This window comes from Hyperolius riggenbachi, chromosome 4, assembly GCF_040937935.1.
Source record: "Hyperolius riggenbachi isolate aHypRig1 chromosome 4, aHypRig1.pri, whole genome shotgun sequence".
Taxonomy (NCBI): domain Eukaryota; kingdom Metazoa; phylum Chordata; class Amphibia; order Anura; family Hyperoliidae; genus Hyperolius; species Hyperolius riggenbachi.
The window spans coordinates 434,811,917-434,829,138 of NC_090649.1; the positions used below are offsets into that span (position 1 = coordinate 434,811,917).

General features: G+C 44.2%; 1 protein-coding gene across 1 annotated transcript in view; it reads left to right on the forward strand.

Annotated features, from left to right (window-relative positions):
• Window positions 1-1,332: 1,332 nt before the first annotated feature.
• The window catches only part of PLCB1 (phospholipase C beta 1), an 887,760-nt gene continuing 871,870 nt past the window's right edge, over window positions 1,333-17,222 (forward strand). Inside the window, exon 1 of the mRNA XM_068232505.1 lies at window positions 1,333-1,603. Within this exon, the coding sequence (XP_068088606.1) occupies window positions 1,505-1,603 (99 nt within the window). The 5' untranslated portion in view covers window positions 1,333-1,504. The remainder of the gene's footprint in view (window positions 1,604-17,222) is intronic.

Consider the following 17,222-nt stretch of genomic DNA (forward strand, 5'->3'; position numbering starts at 1 on the left):
TTATTTTTTTTGTAATAAAAAAAACCATAAATGGTTACCTTAGGGACTGAACTTTTTAAATATTAGAGATGGATGCAAAACTGAAAAAAAGACACCTTTATTTCCAAATAAAATATTAGCGCCAAACATTGTGATAGGGACATTAATTAAACGGTTTTATAACTGGGACAAATGGGCAAATACATTTCATGGGTTTTAATTACAGTAGCATGCATTATTTAAAAACTATAATGGCTGAAAACTGAAACATAATGATTTTTTTCCCACATTTTTTCCTATTTTCCCATTAAAACACATTTAGAATAAAATAATTCTTGGCATAATGTCCTACCTAAAGAAAGCCTAATTGGTGGCGAAAAAAACAAGATATAGTTCATTTCATTGCAATAAAAAATAATAAAGTTATAGACGAATGAATGGAAGGAGCACTGAAAGGTAAAAATTGCTCTGGTGTTTCAGGGGTAAGGCCCGGTTCACACTAGCGTTCCAGGTCCGGTTTCCCCGGACCGGAACGCACCGTATACTGTACAAACGGACCCGGATGTGAATGGATACATTGTTAATCAATATATCCATTCACACCCGTCCGTCTGTCAGGATCCGGGTCCGGGCTGCGGTCCGGGCTGCGTTCAGGATTTCTCCAACATGCAGCATTTTTCCGGAATGCAGCTCCGGCCGCCGCACCTGACCCGGAACCTGACCATTTTCCCCGCAACATAGGAAGTGATGAGAAACGGAAGTTTCTCATCACAGTGGCAATAGGAACGGGTGCTTACGGCCCCCGTCCTTTGCCATATGGGGGGTCCAGGCATGGACAGATAGGGGCCCCCACTCTTCCCATGCCTGTCTCTGCTGCTGCGCCTGTTTAAAGTACAGTATCGGCAATCCGGAAGTGTTACTTTCTGGATGCCGAACTGATACTTTTTTGTTTGCAACCTGACCAGATCCTGAGGGATGCGTACGGCCCCCCGGACCCCCCCGGACCCGGACGTACGGCCCGGTTTCACACAAAACGCTAGTGTGAACCGGGCCTAAACCCCCTCAGTTGTGAAGTGGTTAATAATAGTAGGGTTTGTTGATTATTATTATTGTATTATTACTACTGCACACTGCCTTCCCTGCAGTTCCACCCTTTCCCCTGTAGGTGGCGCTGCTCAGCAAGTCATGCCAGCCTAATTATAAAGTTGGCTTGCTGTGATTGCAGAGAAGAACACAAGGCGTATGCATATGCATGTGTGTGCTTTCTAGCTCTCATCTGTGTATGCCAGAGAGGGGGGGCGAGCTGCTGAATGGTTCTGTGTGGAGGAGTAGGAGGAGGCAGCTGGAGGAGTAGGCTGAGCTGTGATCGCTGCGCTGCTGCCGGGTATCTCGCTGTGTGCTATCAGCTGTGCATCCCCACTGCTCATCCTCCATCCAGCAGCCCGTCCAGCGTGGGGCACCGGCCCGAGCCGCCCAGGATTCCGGCTTCCATCTCCTCGCCTGTTCCGGGTATAAATGTGTGGACATGGCTGGGGCTCAGCCAGGGGTTCATGCTCTGCAGCTGAAACGTGTCTGCGTCTCTGACACCTTGAAGAAAGGATCCAAGTGTATCAAATGGGATGATGTAAGTAGCGACCCCCTGCCTGTGTGATCGGTGACATCCTCCAGCGTGGGTGACATCCCTTCTGCTGCCAACTCAGGTGCTGGCTGGCCATGCCAGCCTGTGTGCCCTGTGCTTGCACTGCCTGCTGAATGAGAAATGCAATGAGGGATCAATCAGAGCAAATGAATGGGTTTGTTTTCAGCGTGTGACAGCTGGTGACAGTGTAGTGTCATTGACTTCAACTGAGCCAGAAGTCAGTTGTTTGGTCATCCTGATACATTATATTTGGTGCACTAAATTTGACTCAGTAGTTAAGGGGGGCATCAGCCTGGGTGGCAGATATTTGGGTTCACAAATAAATGAGGTGCCTCAGGTTTTGAAGCGAAATAGGATCTCAGTTTTAGACCCCCTCCATTTACATGTAGTGACTATTAAATGATTGGTTTTCAGGAAAAAGCCTAATGTTAACCTGAACCTGTACCCTAACACTAAACCAACCTTACCGCTTACTTAAAGTATGGCTAACTGACCTTCATTTATTTATTTATTTATTACAACAAAAAACAACCGTCACCCATTTTCACTAACCCTAACACTAAGTCATTCCTCTTCACCTTAAGTTTTTACACTAGTTCTAATATTATTCCACCTAACCTTAACTCTTTCCACTAGCCCCAACCCTTATTATTCCTCCTAACCTTAACTCTTTCCACTAACCCCAACCCTAATTATTCCTCCTAACCTTAACTCTTTCTTCTAGCCCCAACTCTAATTATTCCTCCTAACCTTAACTCTTTCCACTAACCTCAACCCTAATTATTCCTCCTAACCTTAACTCTTTCCACTAACCCCAACCCTAATTATTCTTTCTAACCTTAACTCTTTACACTAGCCCCAACTCTAATTATTCCTCCTAACTTTAACTCTTTACAATCGTCAACCCTAATTATTCCTCCTAACCTTAACTATTTCCACTAACCCCAACTAATTATTCCTTCTAACCTTAACTGTTTACACTAGCCCCAACTCATTATTCCTTCTAACCTTAACTGTTTACACTAGCCCCAACCCTAATTATTCCTCCTAACCTTAACTCTTTACAATCGCCAACACTAATTATTCCTCCTAACCTTAACTCTTTACACTAGCCATAACACTAATTATTCCTCCTAACTTTAATTCTTTACACTAGCCCTAAAGGCTCATACACACATTGGATTTTTCCAAATATACCAGTTGTTCGGATGTCCAAACGTCCGGTCATTTGGACGTCAAAACGGGCGTGTGTACAGTCGGTCGTTCAGCTGATAACATTGGTTTTAATGGATCCGCTTGGAAAAATCCGACGTGTGTTTGAGCCTTAACACTAATTATTCCTCCTAACCTTAACTCTTTACACTAGCCCTAACACTAATTATTCCTCCTAACTCCTTACACTAGCTGTAACACTATTTGTTCTCGATTTTTACTCTCTACATTGTGGAATATGCTGGTGCTATATAAATTAATAATAATAATAATAATGATAATATACTGAACCTAGTACTAATCATTCCTACTAATCTTAGTCTTTTATACTAACCATAACACTAATCTGAATCCTTAATTATGCTGAAAGCTAACCTTCACCACCAACACCTTGTCTTCTATTTATATAGAGGTGACATCTTCTGCAGCAGCTTTACGGAGTATATAATCCTGACTATTATTGTCTCATAGGTTGGGTATACAATATGCAATTTTCCCTATAGATCTATTGAAATTTCCCATCATTCTATAGTTTCCAGCATGACCGATCTGCTTCCGATTGAGAAAGGCACTACTGATCTCTAATCTCTCTACTTTGTGCACTGTTCTCAAAATCGATCCCTTTCTCGATCAGAAGCAACATGCTGGGAATTATGGCACGATGGGAAATTTCTCGTTGCTGGGAAAATTGCATGGTGCGTACCAGACATTACAGGGACTCACAGTCTAATCCCTACTGCAGTCATATGGCCATCGTAGTCTAATGCTGAGGATACCGCTCGATTTTGCAGTCGATTCTCTTATCTTTCGCTCGTTTTTCTTATCTTTTTCCATTCACTTCTATCACAAATCGAGCGGGGGAGCGATCGAGCAGGAGATCGGATATGTCAGAAATGATCTATCGAGCCATCTATCTGGTTCAAAAACGAACCGTGTATTCCCAGCATAGGACCAATTTTGGGGTAATAAGCCAATTAACGTATCAGTACGTTTTGAGGATGTGGGAGGAAACCCACGCAGACATGAAGAGGATGTACAAACTTTAACTAGATAGTGTCCTGGCCCAAATTCCAGGGCTGTGGAGTCTGTACAAAAATCATCAACTACGACTTCAGGTACCCAAAATAGCTCTGACTCCTCGACTTAGACTCCTTAGTCTAATTCTGTGGGGTTAATACAAAAATCATCTGACTCTGACTCCTCAGTTTATTGAAACCTCCGAATCCAGGTACCCAAAATGTCTCTGACTCTTGGACTTCACAACCCTGCCAAATTCAACCCAGAGACGTAGGGCTTGAAGGTGAGAGTTCTGGCCACTACACCACCGTGCCTGGTGCCTCCAACGATGCTACCTCTAGCTGAAACCCATATTTTATCAGTGTTATCTTTTAGCATATCAATACTCAACTGTATGGTTAGGCATTTACCGTAGATATATTGCGCCTAATTATCCCTGCGCCTAATTGTTCCAAACATTATTTAAGTGTCACCCATCTGTTAGTCAGAAAGGTTCAGCAGGGTCACCAGTGAGCCAGCAAAGGGTTATCATTTCAGAAGAAGGAAGCCTTATTCCAAAGCACTTTTTCCAAAGAGATGACTCGAATGAGGATATAATTAGGAGTGTAAGATTTCTGCAGCCTACATCTTGTCACATGGAAGCAGTGACAAGTCGATGTCGCTGAAGGAAGCGGCTGTTTCCTTCTTCTCTGCTGGCAAAGGGAGAGCAGGAGCCAAAACCTCAGTAGAACCTCAAGGAAGGTCGGTCTTCGAGGTGTAGTTCCCCCTGGAGAATTTAAGAATGTCCATGTAGACAATGGCAGCTGTCACCTCCTATGCTTTATTATCAGCTACTAAGCAGGCAATCATTAAAATGGATTGCAAGCCAAGCAAGGACACCAGGGATCTGTGAATAGCACTTGGTCGCTGCTTCATGCAGCATTAGTGCTGTACAAACAGGTGGTTGTTTGTTCAGTGCGATAGCAGTGCTGGAACAGCACAATGATTGCCCTGTAACATTGCAGGAGGAACTTTCCGTATCACTCAGACATTGCTGACTATTTTGTGTAACATTATCTCTGACATCTTCTGGTGACCAGTGAACGGCAAGTGGGGTTACGTTATGCAGAAGCAGTTTAGTGAGTTCTCTGCTTCATCTCTCATTGCAGATGTATTTTTATGTGCTATAGAGACACATTCATAAAACACAGGGTGAATTGTTGCAGATATTTTGTGGTGCTTGCTTTCCAAGAATGGCTCCTTGGTGGACCTATCAACCTGTTAAAGAGCTTCAAGTCCTCCGTAATCATCTTAATAATTGTTGACCTGTCCATGTAGATATATTTCTCAAACCCACATTGTCTTTCAACTGGTTGCACATAACCACATAGCTCCTCAGCATGCTGTCCAAGTAACCAGTTGTCCAGTAACCCGTGCTGACAGTACGACTCCCACCTTGGCTTATCATACCTGCCTATTATCCTACCCTTTTGGGGGCTGGGATATAGCGAGTGCCCCCCCGCCCCCCCGAGTGTTTAGGGGTGGAGGGGGATCGACCAGGACCTCCCCAGTCTATTTGCAGCAAACATATGTTTGGGGCACAGTATTTGTTACTCATAGGTATACGCCCTGCTCTTTCTACTTATTACAGAGAGTTTCTACACCTTTTAATATATTGTCAATAAAGTTATTTCTTGTATATACACAAGAGGGCTTGTCAATAGTGGGCCTACTTTGCATGTTATATTTCCCTGTATAGTTTTACAGGTATTTTTGCAATCTACAAGTTGCCCATGTGGCTTTTCTTCAAGCTACCCATGTCTACATATTGGCCATGTAACTGCTCAGCAGGTTGTACATGTCCTCATAGTACAGGTTTCCATTGTCCATATAGTCTCTGAGCCTGTTGTACATATAAATGCTCTACGGGTAACTCAAGTAATACATCACCAGGTTGCCATTAAAGTTCTCTAGTATGTTGCCCGTATAACTGCTCTGCAGGTTGCCCATGCTCTCATACTACTTTAACATGTTGCCATTGTCCGTATAGCTCATCAGCTTGTTGTCCATGTAACTGCTCATATAGCCCTGTAATATGTTGCTTGTGTAACTGCTCTACGAGCTTCCTCTACCCCTGTGGTACTTTAACAGTATGCCCATGTCTACATTCCCATGGAAACTGTCTATATGGAGCTTGTACATTCTACCAGTGTTTGTGTGTGGGTTTTTTTTAGTTACTTTAGTTCCCTTCCACATCCTAAAAACATGATGATAAGTTAATTAGCTCCCCTTCAAACTAGCTTTAAAGCACCCATACACTCAACAATATTAATAGATTGGACACTAGATTGTACAGGGAGGCGCACATAAAACTGGCCCTGGCTTCCTGCCACTAAGGCTCGTATACAGGCAGATGCCAGCCATCCCATTCCTGCAAGCCTGTTACTGTTGGATCTTTGTCAATTTTGGGATGCTTCCGTGCACACCCTAGATTCTCTCCCGGGGTGGTCTTTATCGACTGACTTGGCCAAGTTTAATCTGTTGTGTGTATGCAGCTGAACTGTGCTTGTGATCTGCTCTTGGGGACTGTTAGTGAAATTACCATGTACTGAATAGCAGTGTATAATACCCCCCAACATATTGCCCATATTATTGTAATACATGTTGCCTACACTTATGTCTTCCATGTCTATATACCCTTCTAATATTGAGCCTGAAACTGCACTAGCTGCTTCTGTCTACTGGGTATGCTGCCCATTATTATTATTTAGTATTTATATAGTGTCAACATCTTCCGCAGTGCTGTGTAAAGTATATTGTCTTGTCTTAAAGGATACCCGTTGTGACATGTGACATGATGAGATAGACAGGTGTATGTACAGTGCCTAGCACACAAATAACTATGCTGTGTTCCTTTTTTTCTTTCTCTGCGTGAAAGAGGTAAATATCAGGTATGTAAGTGGCTGACTCAGTCCTGACAGGAAGTGACTACAGTGTGACCCTCACTGATAAGAAATTCCCCTTTTTACCTCTTTCTTGCTCTCAGAAGCCATTTTCTGCTAGGAAAGTGTTATAGTTGGAATTTTATATCAGTGAGGGTCACGCTGTAGTCACTTCCTGTCTGTAGTCACTGTAGTCAGGAGGACTGAGTCAGCCACTTACCTGATATTTAACTTTTTCAGGCAGATAAAGAAAAAAAGGAACACAGCATAGTTATTTGTGTGCTAGACACAGTACATACACATGTCTATCTCATCATGTCACATGTCACTTCGGGTATCCTTTAACTTTCCCTCAGTGGGGCTCACAATCTAATCCCTACCATTGTCATATGTCTACGTACAGTATGTATTGTGTACTGTATATACCGCAGTCTAGGGCCAATTTGGGGGGGGGGGGGGGAGGGGGGTAACTAACTTATCTGCATGCTTTTAGGATGTGGGAGGAAACCGGAGTGCCCGGCAGGAACCCATGCATGTAGTAGGTTCCTCATTCCATAAAGGCCCACTGAGCCCTTTAATATGATGCTTATGCAACTTCTGAATCGGTTGGCTGTACGTATATAACTTTTTAACAGACTGCCCATATAACACCACAACAATCCCCCGTACATATATAGCCTGTCAAATAGTAGCCTATGCCAATGTACCCGTCAGAGGGTTGCTTGTGGCCATGTAGTTCCACCATCTAGCCATAGTTCCTGCATTTATTTAGTAGGTTGCATAAAGTTATGCAGCCTGTCAGAAGGGCTCCAGCACCCCTAAAGTCCTTCCTCAGGTTAGCTGGGTACCTGGGCAGGTTTTCAGAAGAAGTGCCATTCCATATAGTCTCGTAATCAATTGATTGTACTGTGTGTTTTACTGCCATTCAAAGTCATCAGTTAAATTCTTCATAATGTATTGCTTGAGTGAGATTATGAAACAACAGAATAAACCATCAGCATGAACCATCCCCATAGTACTTTATTGATATTTTACTATAGAGTGCTGCATCAATGTATTTATGTTATCATAGTTTTGTTGGTATGGAACTTGACAGGTCAACCTGGTGGCAAATCAGGAGGTGTATTGACCCCTTTAGTGGCAGCTGCGTTCAATCAGATTTCTGTTGGAATGTTCAGTGGTGCATAAAAGAAACCATATCAGTCAGATCATTCGTTTAAAGGGCCACTATCACAAAAATGTTAAATATTTTAATTGTAGGTGTATGCATATGTATAAATGAACATTTTGTTCCCTCCCGCGATGCATGCTGGGAGATGTAGTTGCCATTGATGTGATTACACCTCCTAACTACATCAATTAACAATCGCCCAGCATGAATTGCGCATCCCCAGCATGCATTACGGCAAGCGGCCAGGGACACACTATCATTGTGGGAATTCCAACTTGTTGCACAGAGTAGAGAAGATGGAGGCTTCCATAAAGATGAAAAGGGGGGTGTACCCCAAAGCTCACCCAGTTTATGAATCTCCCTTAGGGGAAGGTGCATTTAAAGTGGACCTGAACTCTTGCACCGGGCAGGAGGAAAACAGAGAAATGCACCCTGTATGTATTGAGATACTTTAGCCTGTCTAATTCCCCCTCGTCTGTGACTAATCACCAGTGTACTTTGATCTCTCAGCTGTGTCAGCTGGCTGCCTTGGCAGACCAGCTAATTTGTATACACAGAATGTTAACCCGATGTCTGCTTCCTTGAAAACAGGAAGTAGACACGCTGCAGATTTATTGCAGGATTTGTATCAGCTGTAACAAAGAAATGTTTTTTTTCTTTAAAGGTTGTTATGCTGTTGTTTATCTTTTAGAACAGAGAGGAAGTTCTTAGTTCAGGTCTGCTTTAATATACTTGCTAAACTTAGGCGGATTTAGGTGCTCGTTATGATAGCAGACTTCTGATTCTAGCAGTATGATTGCTGAGAAGATTAGCATGCAAAAACACTCATACTATACAACAAGCTATGCTCCTGTATGGCCGGTGCTGTGGTCCTTTCCTGAGCGTGTCTGCTGAGGTGATCTGTGAGCCTGTGACACATGCACAGCCAGATGTCTCCCATACTAGAGCAGCATGCACTGGATGACAGATTGCTAAACTCAATGGCTACCTTGAGGGCTAGTTTATTCGAGTCTTTGGTTGTACTCCAGCTCTGTGATCATGTTGCCTGTATCAGCTGTAGAGATGTCGCAAACATAAAATTTTCGTTTTGCAAACAACGAAAGCGCACTTCTGCAAATATTCGCGAACAGGCGAACCCGGCAAACTGCCATAGACTTCAATGGGCAGATGAATTTTAAAACCTGCAGGGACTGTTTCTGGCCACAAAAGTGATGGAAAAGTTGTTTCAAGGGGTCTAACACCTGTACTGTGGCATGCCAGAGGGGGATCCATGCCAAAGGCCCCATCAAAAATTACGGAGTTGACGCAGAGTTGGGTTTTAAACCCTAAAGGGCCGAAATTGCAGTACATTCCTACAAATAATGCACTGGTGTGGTACTGTACCTGCTGAGGTGAGAGGGATATGGAGGGTGCCATATTAATTTCCTTGTAAACAATGCCAGTTGCCTGGTAGCTCTGTTAATCTTCAGGCATAAGTAGTGTCTGAGTCAAAACCCTGGACTAAGCATATGGATAATCCAGTAAAACTTGAGTCAGTTGAGTCAGAGTACCTGATGTGCATATGCTTGTTCAGGGTATATGGCTATAAATATTAGACACACAGGATCAGCAGGTCAGCCAGGCAACTAGCATTGTTTTCGCTTTGCGGTGTTAATTTTTGACCCTGCATAGTTTGGTATGCGAAAGCAAATGCATTTTTGCATGAGCATTGCCTCAGGAATAGCCAATAAGGCCAAATTTGCAAAGCCAGATAAGTCAGGTGTTCACTTGGTGTTTAATACACACATTAAATTCTTTGTTTTAGCAACTGGTATTGTTTAAAAGGAAATACATATGGCAGCCTCCATACCACTCTCACCTCGGGTTCCCTTTAATGCAGCAACAAATAGCATTAGTGTGCACAGATATGGGTGTCAGTGGGCTGAGGAGTGTCACGCGCAAAATAAAAAGCAGGAGACTGATGTACTAGCCCTCAAAAGGGCTATTTAGGGTGCTTTCAGCAAGTATTCAGTGAGGAACAAGAACACAGGCCTAGCTATTGCTTTCCCTACCTATCTGCAGTAAGTCTGACCCTGCTCTCACTAACAGCAGCTAGCAGAGAATGAATCCAATATGGCCACCGCTTTTTAATAGGGGGGTAGGGGTCCAGGAGGGTGTGCTAGCTGATTGGCTGCCATGTGTCTGCTGACTGTGAGGTATGGGGTTAAAGTTTGGCTCCATGATGATGTATAGGGGGCAGGTCGAACACTCCATATGTTTGCAGTTCGCCGGGAACTGTCCGCAGGCGAAAAGTTCGGGCCATCTCTAATCAGCTGTAATGTCTATTCCATGATATGGAAAATGTCTCATTTCTGATTAGATCATTTCAGAACAGGCTGGTAGACTGAGCAGGTGTTGCTTACCATTTGAATAAACCTTTATGAAGTAGGAAGATGAATACATTAGCTGAAAAACAGCCTAAGAAAAATAGATTTTAGTCAGAGTGGTAGGACTATGGCACATGCCTGTTTTCTCAGGGAAAGTTGGAAGATTCCTCACCTGGGAGGATGTGGCACAAGGGGCCGTAGGCAACTCCTTCCCGGAGGAAATTATGCTGTAGCACATAGGTATTTCTTTACTGAAGAGAATGCTGTGGCACTTGGGTGATTGCTCATTTAACCACTTGAGGACTGCAGGGCTAAACCCCCCTAGTGACCAGGCAATTTTTAGTTAAATTGGCCACTGCAGCTTTAAGGCCAAGCTGCAGGGCCACACAACTCAGCACACAAGTGATCCCCCCCCCCTTTTCTCCCCACCAACAGAGCTCTCTGTTGGTGGGGTCTGATCGCTCCCCCCATTTTTTTTTTTTTTTAATAAATATTATTGTTTTTTTTTTTTGTTTTTTTTTAAAACCCTGTTTCTTTAAGTTTATTCCCTCCCTCCCTCCCTCCTTCCCCACAGCCAGCCAATTATGGCGATCGGCTGTCATAGGCTTCTGCCTATGAGAGCCGATCGCTCTCTTGTCCCCCATGGGGACAGCCGTGTCACACGGCTGTCCCCAGTGCAGCGCTGCTGCTCATCGCAGCGCTGCACAGTGTAAATAGACGGCGTGATCGCCGTCTAACAGTCTCTCGAGCGGCAATAGCCGCTCGGAGACTGAAGGCGGGGCGGAGCTCCGCCCTCCGAGCATGAGATGCGCACGCACCATGCTCGCGATCTCATGCAAAACAGAGCCCCAGGACTTTACGCCAATTGGCGTTAGGCGGTCCTGGGGCTGCCGCCGCGGCCACGCCTACTGGCGTGACGCGGGCGGCAGAAGGTTAAGAAAACAGTGCTATAGTATATAAGTGATTCTTTATTCCTTTGTATAGTATAATCTCGTTATAGTAAACTCTGATAAAGTAAACCTTCTGGTGTAGTAAACTCCATTTCCAGGGCCCGGCCAAGCCCCATTATCAGTATGTGGGAGTAACACCTGGTATAGTAAACCCTAGTGTAGTAGAACCTGTTTTTTGGCCCCTGCGGTATTCTGTATCCGGCTATAGTGGAAAGTTGCAGGCGCATGCGTCATACGTCAGTCGGAGGCCCATGAGCTGTGGTAGGCGGCAGCAACTTGTAACCTGCTTATAGCTGCACACTACTCTGGGCTTGCGTGATTTACCTCTAAAGCTAAGACCTATGCTTCCTGTGTAAGCTGCTGCCTGATTACTGAGGGAATTGCCTATCATCTGTGACTTGCTTGTGCATGGCTGCAATGCTACAGTATCATCCAGGATGCACAGAAATGTGGACGGAAGAGCACACTATCTGTACTGTGCCTGCATTAACTGCTGAGACCTATGCCTCCTGTTCAAGCACTCGCATGATTATTGCATGCAAATCCATGCATATTGAGCACTCTGCCTTTTGGTCTACCTCAGATACTGTCTGTGCTCACTTGTTGAAGCATTGAAAATAAAAAATGACTCCCAGTTATTGACTGAATTAACATACAGTACTATAGTACATGTTATATGCTTGCACAATTGACATAGTAAACTTCTGATATAGTAAACCACTGTGCCCAGTACCTCGGAGTTTACTATAAAGGAATTCCACTGGATTTGATTAGTTCTGTAGTATATTTACATAAGACATGAACCCATGGTAATGTGTCTGTTCATAGATCTCCTCTAAGCAAGATCACATGACTTCTATATTGTCAAAGTCACCTGTCCAACCATGGGCATACTGAAAGCCAATGAAACAGCTAAGAATATTTGTATTACACTGCAGCATTGCATACAACACCTGTTACAGTTTATAAAATATACACTTTATTATATTTGGTTCCCAGAAGACAGACAACATATATAAAACAGTTAATGAAAATGAAAACGGTGACTTTGACTTATCTCTGCTGCGGCAGTGAGCACACACACTACTCTACTAACTGATAAGCAATGGAAATATTTAACTGCTTCCAAAGAAATACTGTATATAATTAAATGCGTCATTAAACAGTAAGAAACAATGGTTAGATATTGTGTATACAGTATTTTATATGTTCATATCAGATTAAACATGGATTGTGTACAAGACCTTCTCAATTTATTTTTGGACTACGTTCTATAAACGTGCAAGTAGTGCATGGGTTCAGCTATTTCTCATTAAAGGATACCCGAAGTGACATGTGACATAATGAGATAGACATGTGTATGTACAGTCAAAAAAAGAAGGAGGAGCGCGCCATAGCGCATTAATCTTAAAAGATGGTTTATTAAAATGAAAAGTTTATACTCACAAACATATGAGTGTACGCGCTTGTCAGCGGGCAGCCAACCGCTTCAACAGGGGAGGATGTCGCGCCGTGGCCAGCAGCGCGAGTCCCGATCGTCTGGGCTCCGTCCGGCTGTGAGGTGGGTGTGGCTGAATCAGCGGGCGTGTGACGTCATGACGCGTTTCGGCGCTCTGCGCCTTCGTCAGATCTGACCATAATAAACCATCTTTTAATGCGCTATGGCGCGCTCCTCCTTCTTTTTTTGATTGTTTTGCCCAAGTTACCCTGCCACGGAGCGTCGCAGCGCATGATATCTTAAGAGGAACACATCTCTAAAGTGGTCACCGAGGAATAGGAGCGCAAGAGTCCTCTTTTTGTGTTTGTGAAAATCTAATGTGTATGTACAGTGCCTAGCACAATAATAAGTATTCTATGTTCATTTTTTTTTCTTTCTCTGCCTGAAAGAGTCAGGACTGGGTCAGACTACAGTGTGACCCTCATTGATAAGAAATAACAACTATAAAACAGTAAAAACTTAAACCAGAAGGAAAAATGTCCACACTATGTCCGTAAGATCAAGCTTCTTTATTTATGGATGTATCCAGAAGTCCTCACATATCACCAGCTGGCATGTTTCGGACCTGTTGGTCCTTAATCATAGCCAAAGTAGATATGACACAAAGTACTCTTATATTCCCTCCCAGGGACGGATCTAGGGGGGGGCAAGCGGGTATCTTGCCCCAGGCGCAATTTGTTGAATTCTTAAAAAGGCGGCAAAATGAATGGCAGTTTTGGCGCCAAAACCTGACCTTTAGGCGCCAAAACCTGACCTTGCCCCAGGCGCAACTTTGTCTTGATCCGTCCCTGTTCCCTCCTCCTATGGAGTGGGTGGTCCCTGAAGACAAAGACACTCCCATACCTCCACACACAGGAAGGGATATTCACAGTTCAAAAGAGACTGTTATGAATACATACATGTTTCAATATAAGGGGACTCTTTAAAACAAATGACATAAAAAAAAAATTTCAACATGCCTCTAATACATTAAACAAAAAAAAAGGGGGATAGATAAAAAGTTATTAATATAAACAAAAAACATGAGAGCAGCAAAAAGGAGAGATGAGGTAAACCGGGCATTATGTAATTAATGCCAAATCCCAGCGGGAATTCAAACCTTTGGGGAGTCTCATGTCTAACCTAAAAATCCACAAAGCCTCACGGCTCGTAAGCCGTTTAGCTCCTCCTCTCTGGGCTGGTAAGACCCTTTCCAATCCATGGAAGGAAAAGAGAACATGTCACCCTGATGTACTTGGCGAAAATGCCTCGCCACATTAGAGATATTGGTACTGAGCCATCCCGGGCCGCAATAATGTTCCCCTATTCTGGCGCGTAACGGTCTTGTGGTGCGACCCACATATCGCAGGGCACAGTCACTACAGGTAATAAGATATATTACATTTGACGACCCGCAATGAATGAATTGTTTAAGCGGGAATCTACGTCCGTTCAAAACCGATGTGGCTACCCGTGTTTTTGTGTGTACTCTGCAATAGTGACATGTCCTTACTCCACATCTGTATGAGCCCAACAAGTTCAGCCAGGTAGACGACCTAGGCCCGGACTCATAGAGTTCAGCAAAGCTTGGTGTACAGAGGCGCCAGAGTAGAATAAAAACCGTCTAAAAGAGGGGGATGTTCAGGTGGACTTACCTCCCTCGAAAATATAAAACTCAATTGAGTCACAATATATCAATACAATTTTTTTTTTATTCAACTCCACTTAGTGCAACACCTTTCGCGGGTGTGGTCCCGCTTTATCAGGCAAACAGGAGTATAACTCAATGGGTCTAAATGCAGAAGTGAGCGCCTCTCTCTGACTCATAGAGACTTGGAGACAAAGATCGGGCCATGGTGGGAGCCCGTCTGCTCGCAAAGCGTACCCCTTGCTGTAAAATATTGCGTAGGTCCTCATCACTATCCAAAATAGGGAGATATTTTTTAAGGATGGAAACAATTTTATTAAATTGAACACTATAGGTTGTAACAAAAGTGGGTTTGGAGACACTCATACTTGCATCATTCTCATTATCTAATAGTTGGTCTCTGCTCTTTGAAATGGCCCTGATTCTTCCCCTCGTGATCATCCAGTCGGGATACCCCTTATCCCTCAGCCTCACTTCCACTTTATCAAACTCTTCCTCGAGCCAGGCCACCTCCAAACAATTGCGGTGAGCCCTGATGAACTCGCCAACAGGGATCCCCCGTATAGTATGCCTCGGATGGCAGCTGGTCGCTTGGAGGGTGGTGTTCCCACTACAGGGTTTGCGGAAGGTCCTAGAACATACCCTTCCTTGGATAGGGTCTCCCACTAAGGTGACATCTAGATAGTCAATGGAACTAACCCCCCAATTAGATGTGAACTGAAGGTTGAAGGTGTTAGAATTTAAGTAACTCATGAAAGCAGGTATACTCTCGGGGGTCCCCTTCCACACCAAAAGAAGGTCGTCAATATACCTCCCGTACCATGCAACATTCCCCAGATGCCAGCTCCCACCCCCAAAGATGTGGCACTTCTCCCACCACCCCATATAGAGGTTGGCCAGGGACGGAGAGAACTTCGCCCCCATGGAGGCGCCACACCTCTGGAGGTAGAAGCCGCCATCGAACATGAAATAATTGCGGGCAAGGAGGTACTTGAGGGCCAGGCAGATGAAGGTCTGGAGGTCCTTTGGGTAAGCCGAATACTTCCCAAGGTGATATTCAATCACTCTAATCACTAAAAGATATTGCAGTTTTAGAGCAGGTGCAGAGACGAGCTACAAAATTGATACGTGGGATGGAAGGTCTCGCTTACCAAGAAAGGTTAGATAAACTGGGTTTATTTAGTCTAGAGAAAAGACGCCTTAGAGGAGATCTAATTAACATGTATAAATACATCAGAGGGCAATATAATAGCTTGGCGGATGAGCTTTTTGTCCCTAGGCCTTCTCAAAGGACTAGAGGACATGAGATGCGCATGGAGGAAAAACGTTTTAGCCATTTATTTAGGAAAGGGTTCTTTACAGTAAGAGTGATTAAGATGTGGAATGCATTGCCACAGGAAGTCGTTATGGCAAACTCTATACCTGCATTTAAAGTGGGCTTAGATGCTTTCCTTGCGTTGAAAGACATCCATGGCTACAATTACTAGGTTATGCCTAATGATGTTGATCCAGGGATTTTATCTGATTGCCATCTGGAGTCAGGAAGGAATTTTTCCCTTTTGGGGCTAATTGGACCATGCCTTGTGGGTTTTTTTTCGCCTTCCTCTGGATCAACAGGGGTAGGTGGGGGACGGGCTGGAGTTGTACTTTGTACTGGTTGAACTCGATGGACGTATGTCTTTTTTCAACCAAAATAACTATGTAACTATGTAATGGCCAAATTATGGGGTATACATGAATACAACGCTTTTACATCAATAGTTATCCACATCATGATCTCTCCAAGTAAAGCCATCTAAACTTGCAAGGAGATGCTTGGTATCTCTGATGAAACCTGAGAGCCTCCCTACCAATGGCTGCAACATGGAATCCGCCCATTCGCTCAGGCACTCCCCCAGAAAACCAATCCCAGCCACAATGGGCCTGCCCTCTGGGGGAACGCCCGGCTTGTGGATCGTAGGAAGATGATGGAAAATCGGGGTACAGGGTGAGTAACACCCAAATAGTCAGAAAACCTTTGGTCCAGAACTCCCAGGCTACGGCCAAAAGATAGAAGATCAAAAAGTTCCCTTTGGATCTCCCCCAACTTTTGATAGACTGCAGGGTCTCCCAATTGTCTCAGGGCTTCTGCTCTATAATTTTCACTGTCAAGAACGACAACTCTCCCCCCCCCCGTCCGCATTAAGGATAACAATATTTGAATTACTCTTAAGGTTTTGGAGGGCCTGTCGCTCCTGACGTGACAGGTTAGAGTTTCTAGATCCCTGGGCGCTTTCTAACTCCACCAAATCTCTCTCTACCAACTCTTGAAAGGTCTCGACATGATGGCTTCTACTGCACAAAGGATAGAAGTCCGGGTTCCGGGCACGGATAGGCTTAACATCATCCAGGGAGATTAATCCCGAGTTATCAGAAGCCAGGCAATCCAAGGACCATCTGGCTCTGATTTCCTCAAAATCTCCAATATCAGTGATGCCAACCGTAGTCCCCTGCTCCGGACCCTCATTCCCGTCACATTTGGAGAAATGTTTCCGTAATAAAATGGTCCTCACAAACCTGTTCACATCAACAATGGTCTCGAAAATATCCATGTGATTGGTTGGTGCAAAAGAGAGACCTCGGGCAAGGACACTCCTTTCCATGGCAGAGAGGACATGCTGGGAAAGGTTCACTACACTACATGTTCCCTCCCCCCTTGCTTGGATCTATTTTTCATATTTTACTCCCGCCCGTCTGATCTTCCTTCTCCTCCCCTCCTGCCTTTCTTGCGACCCTTCCTCTGATTCCTGTAATAGTGGGCTTGGCTCTGGATGTTTTTTGAGGGGCCAGAATTGGTCGCAAC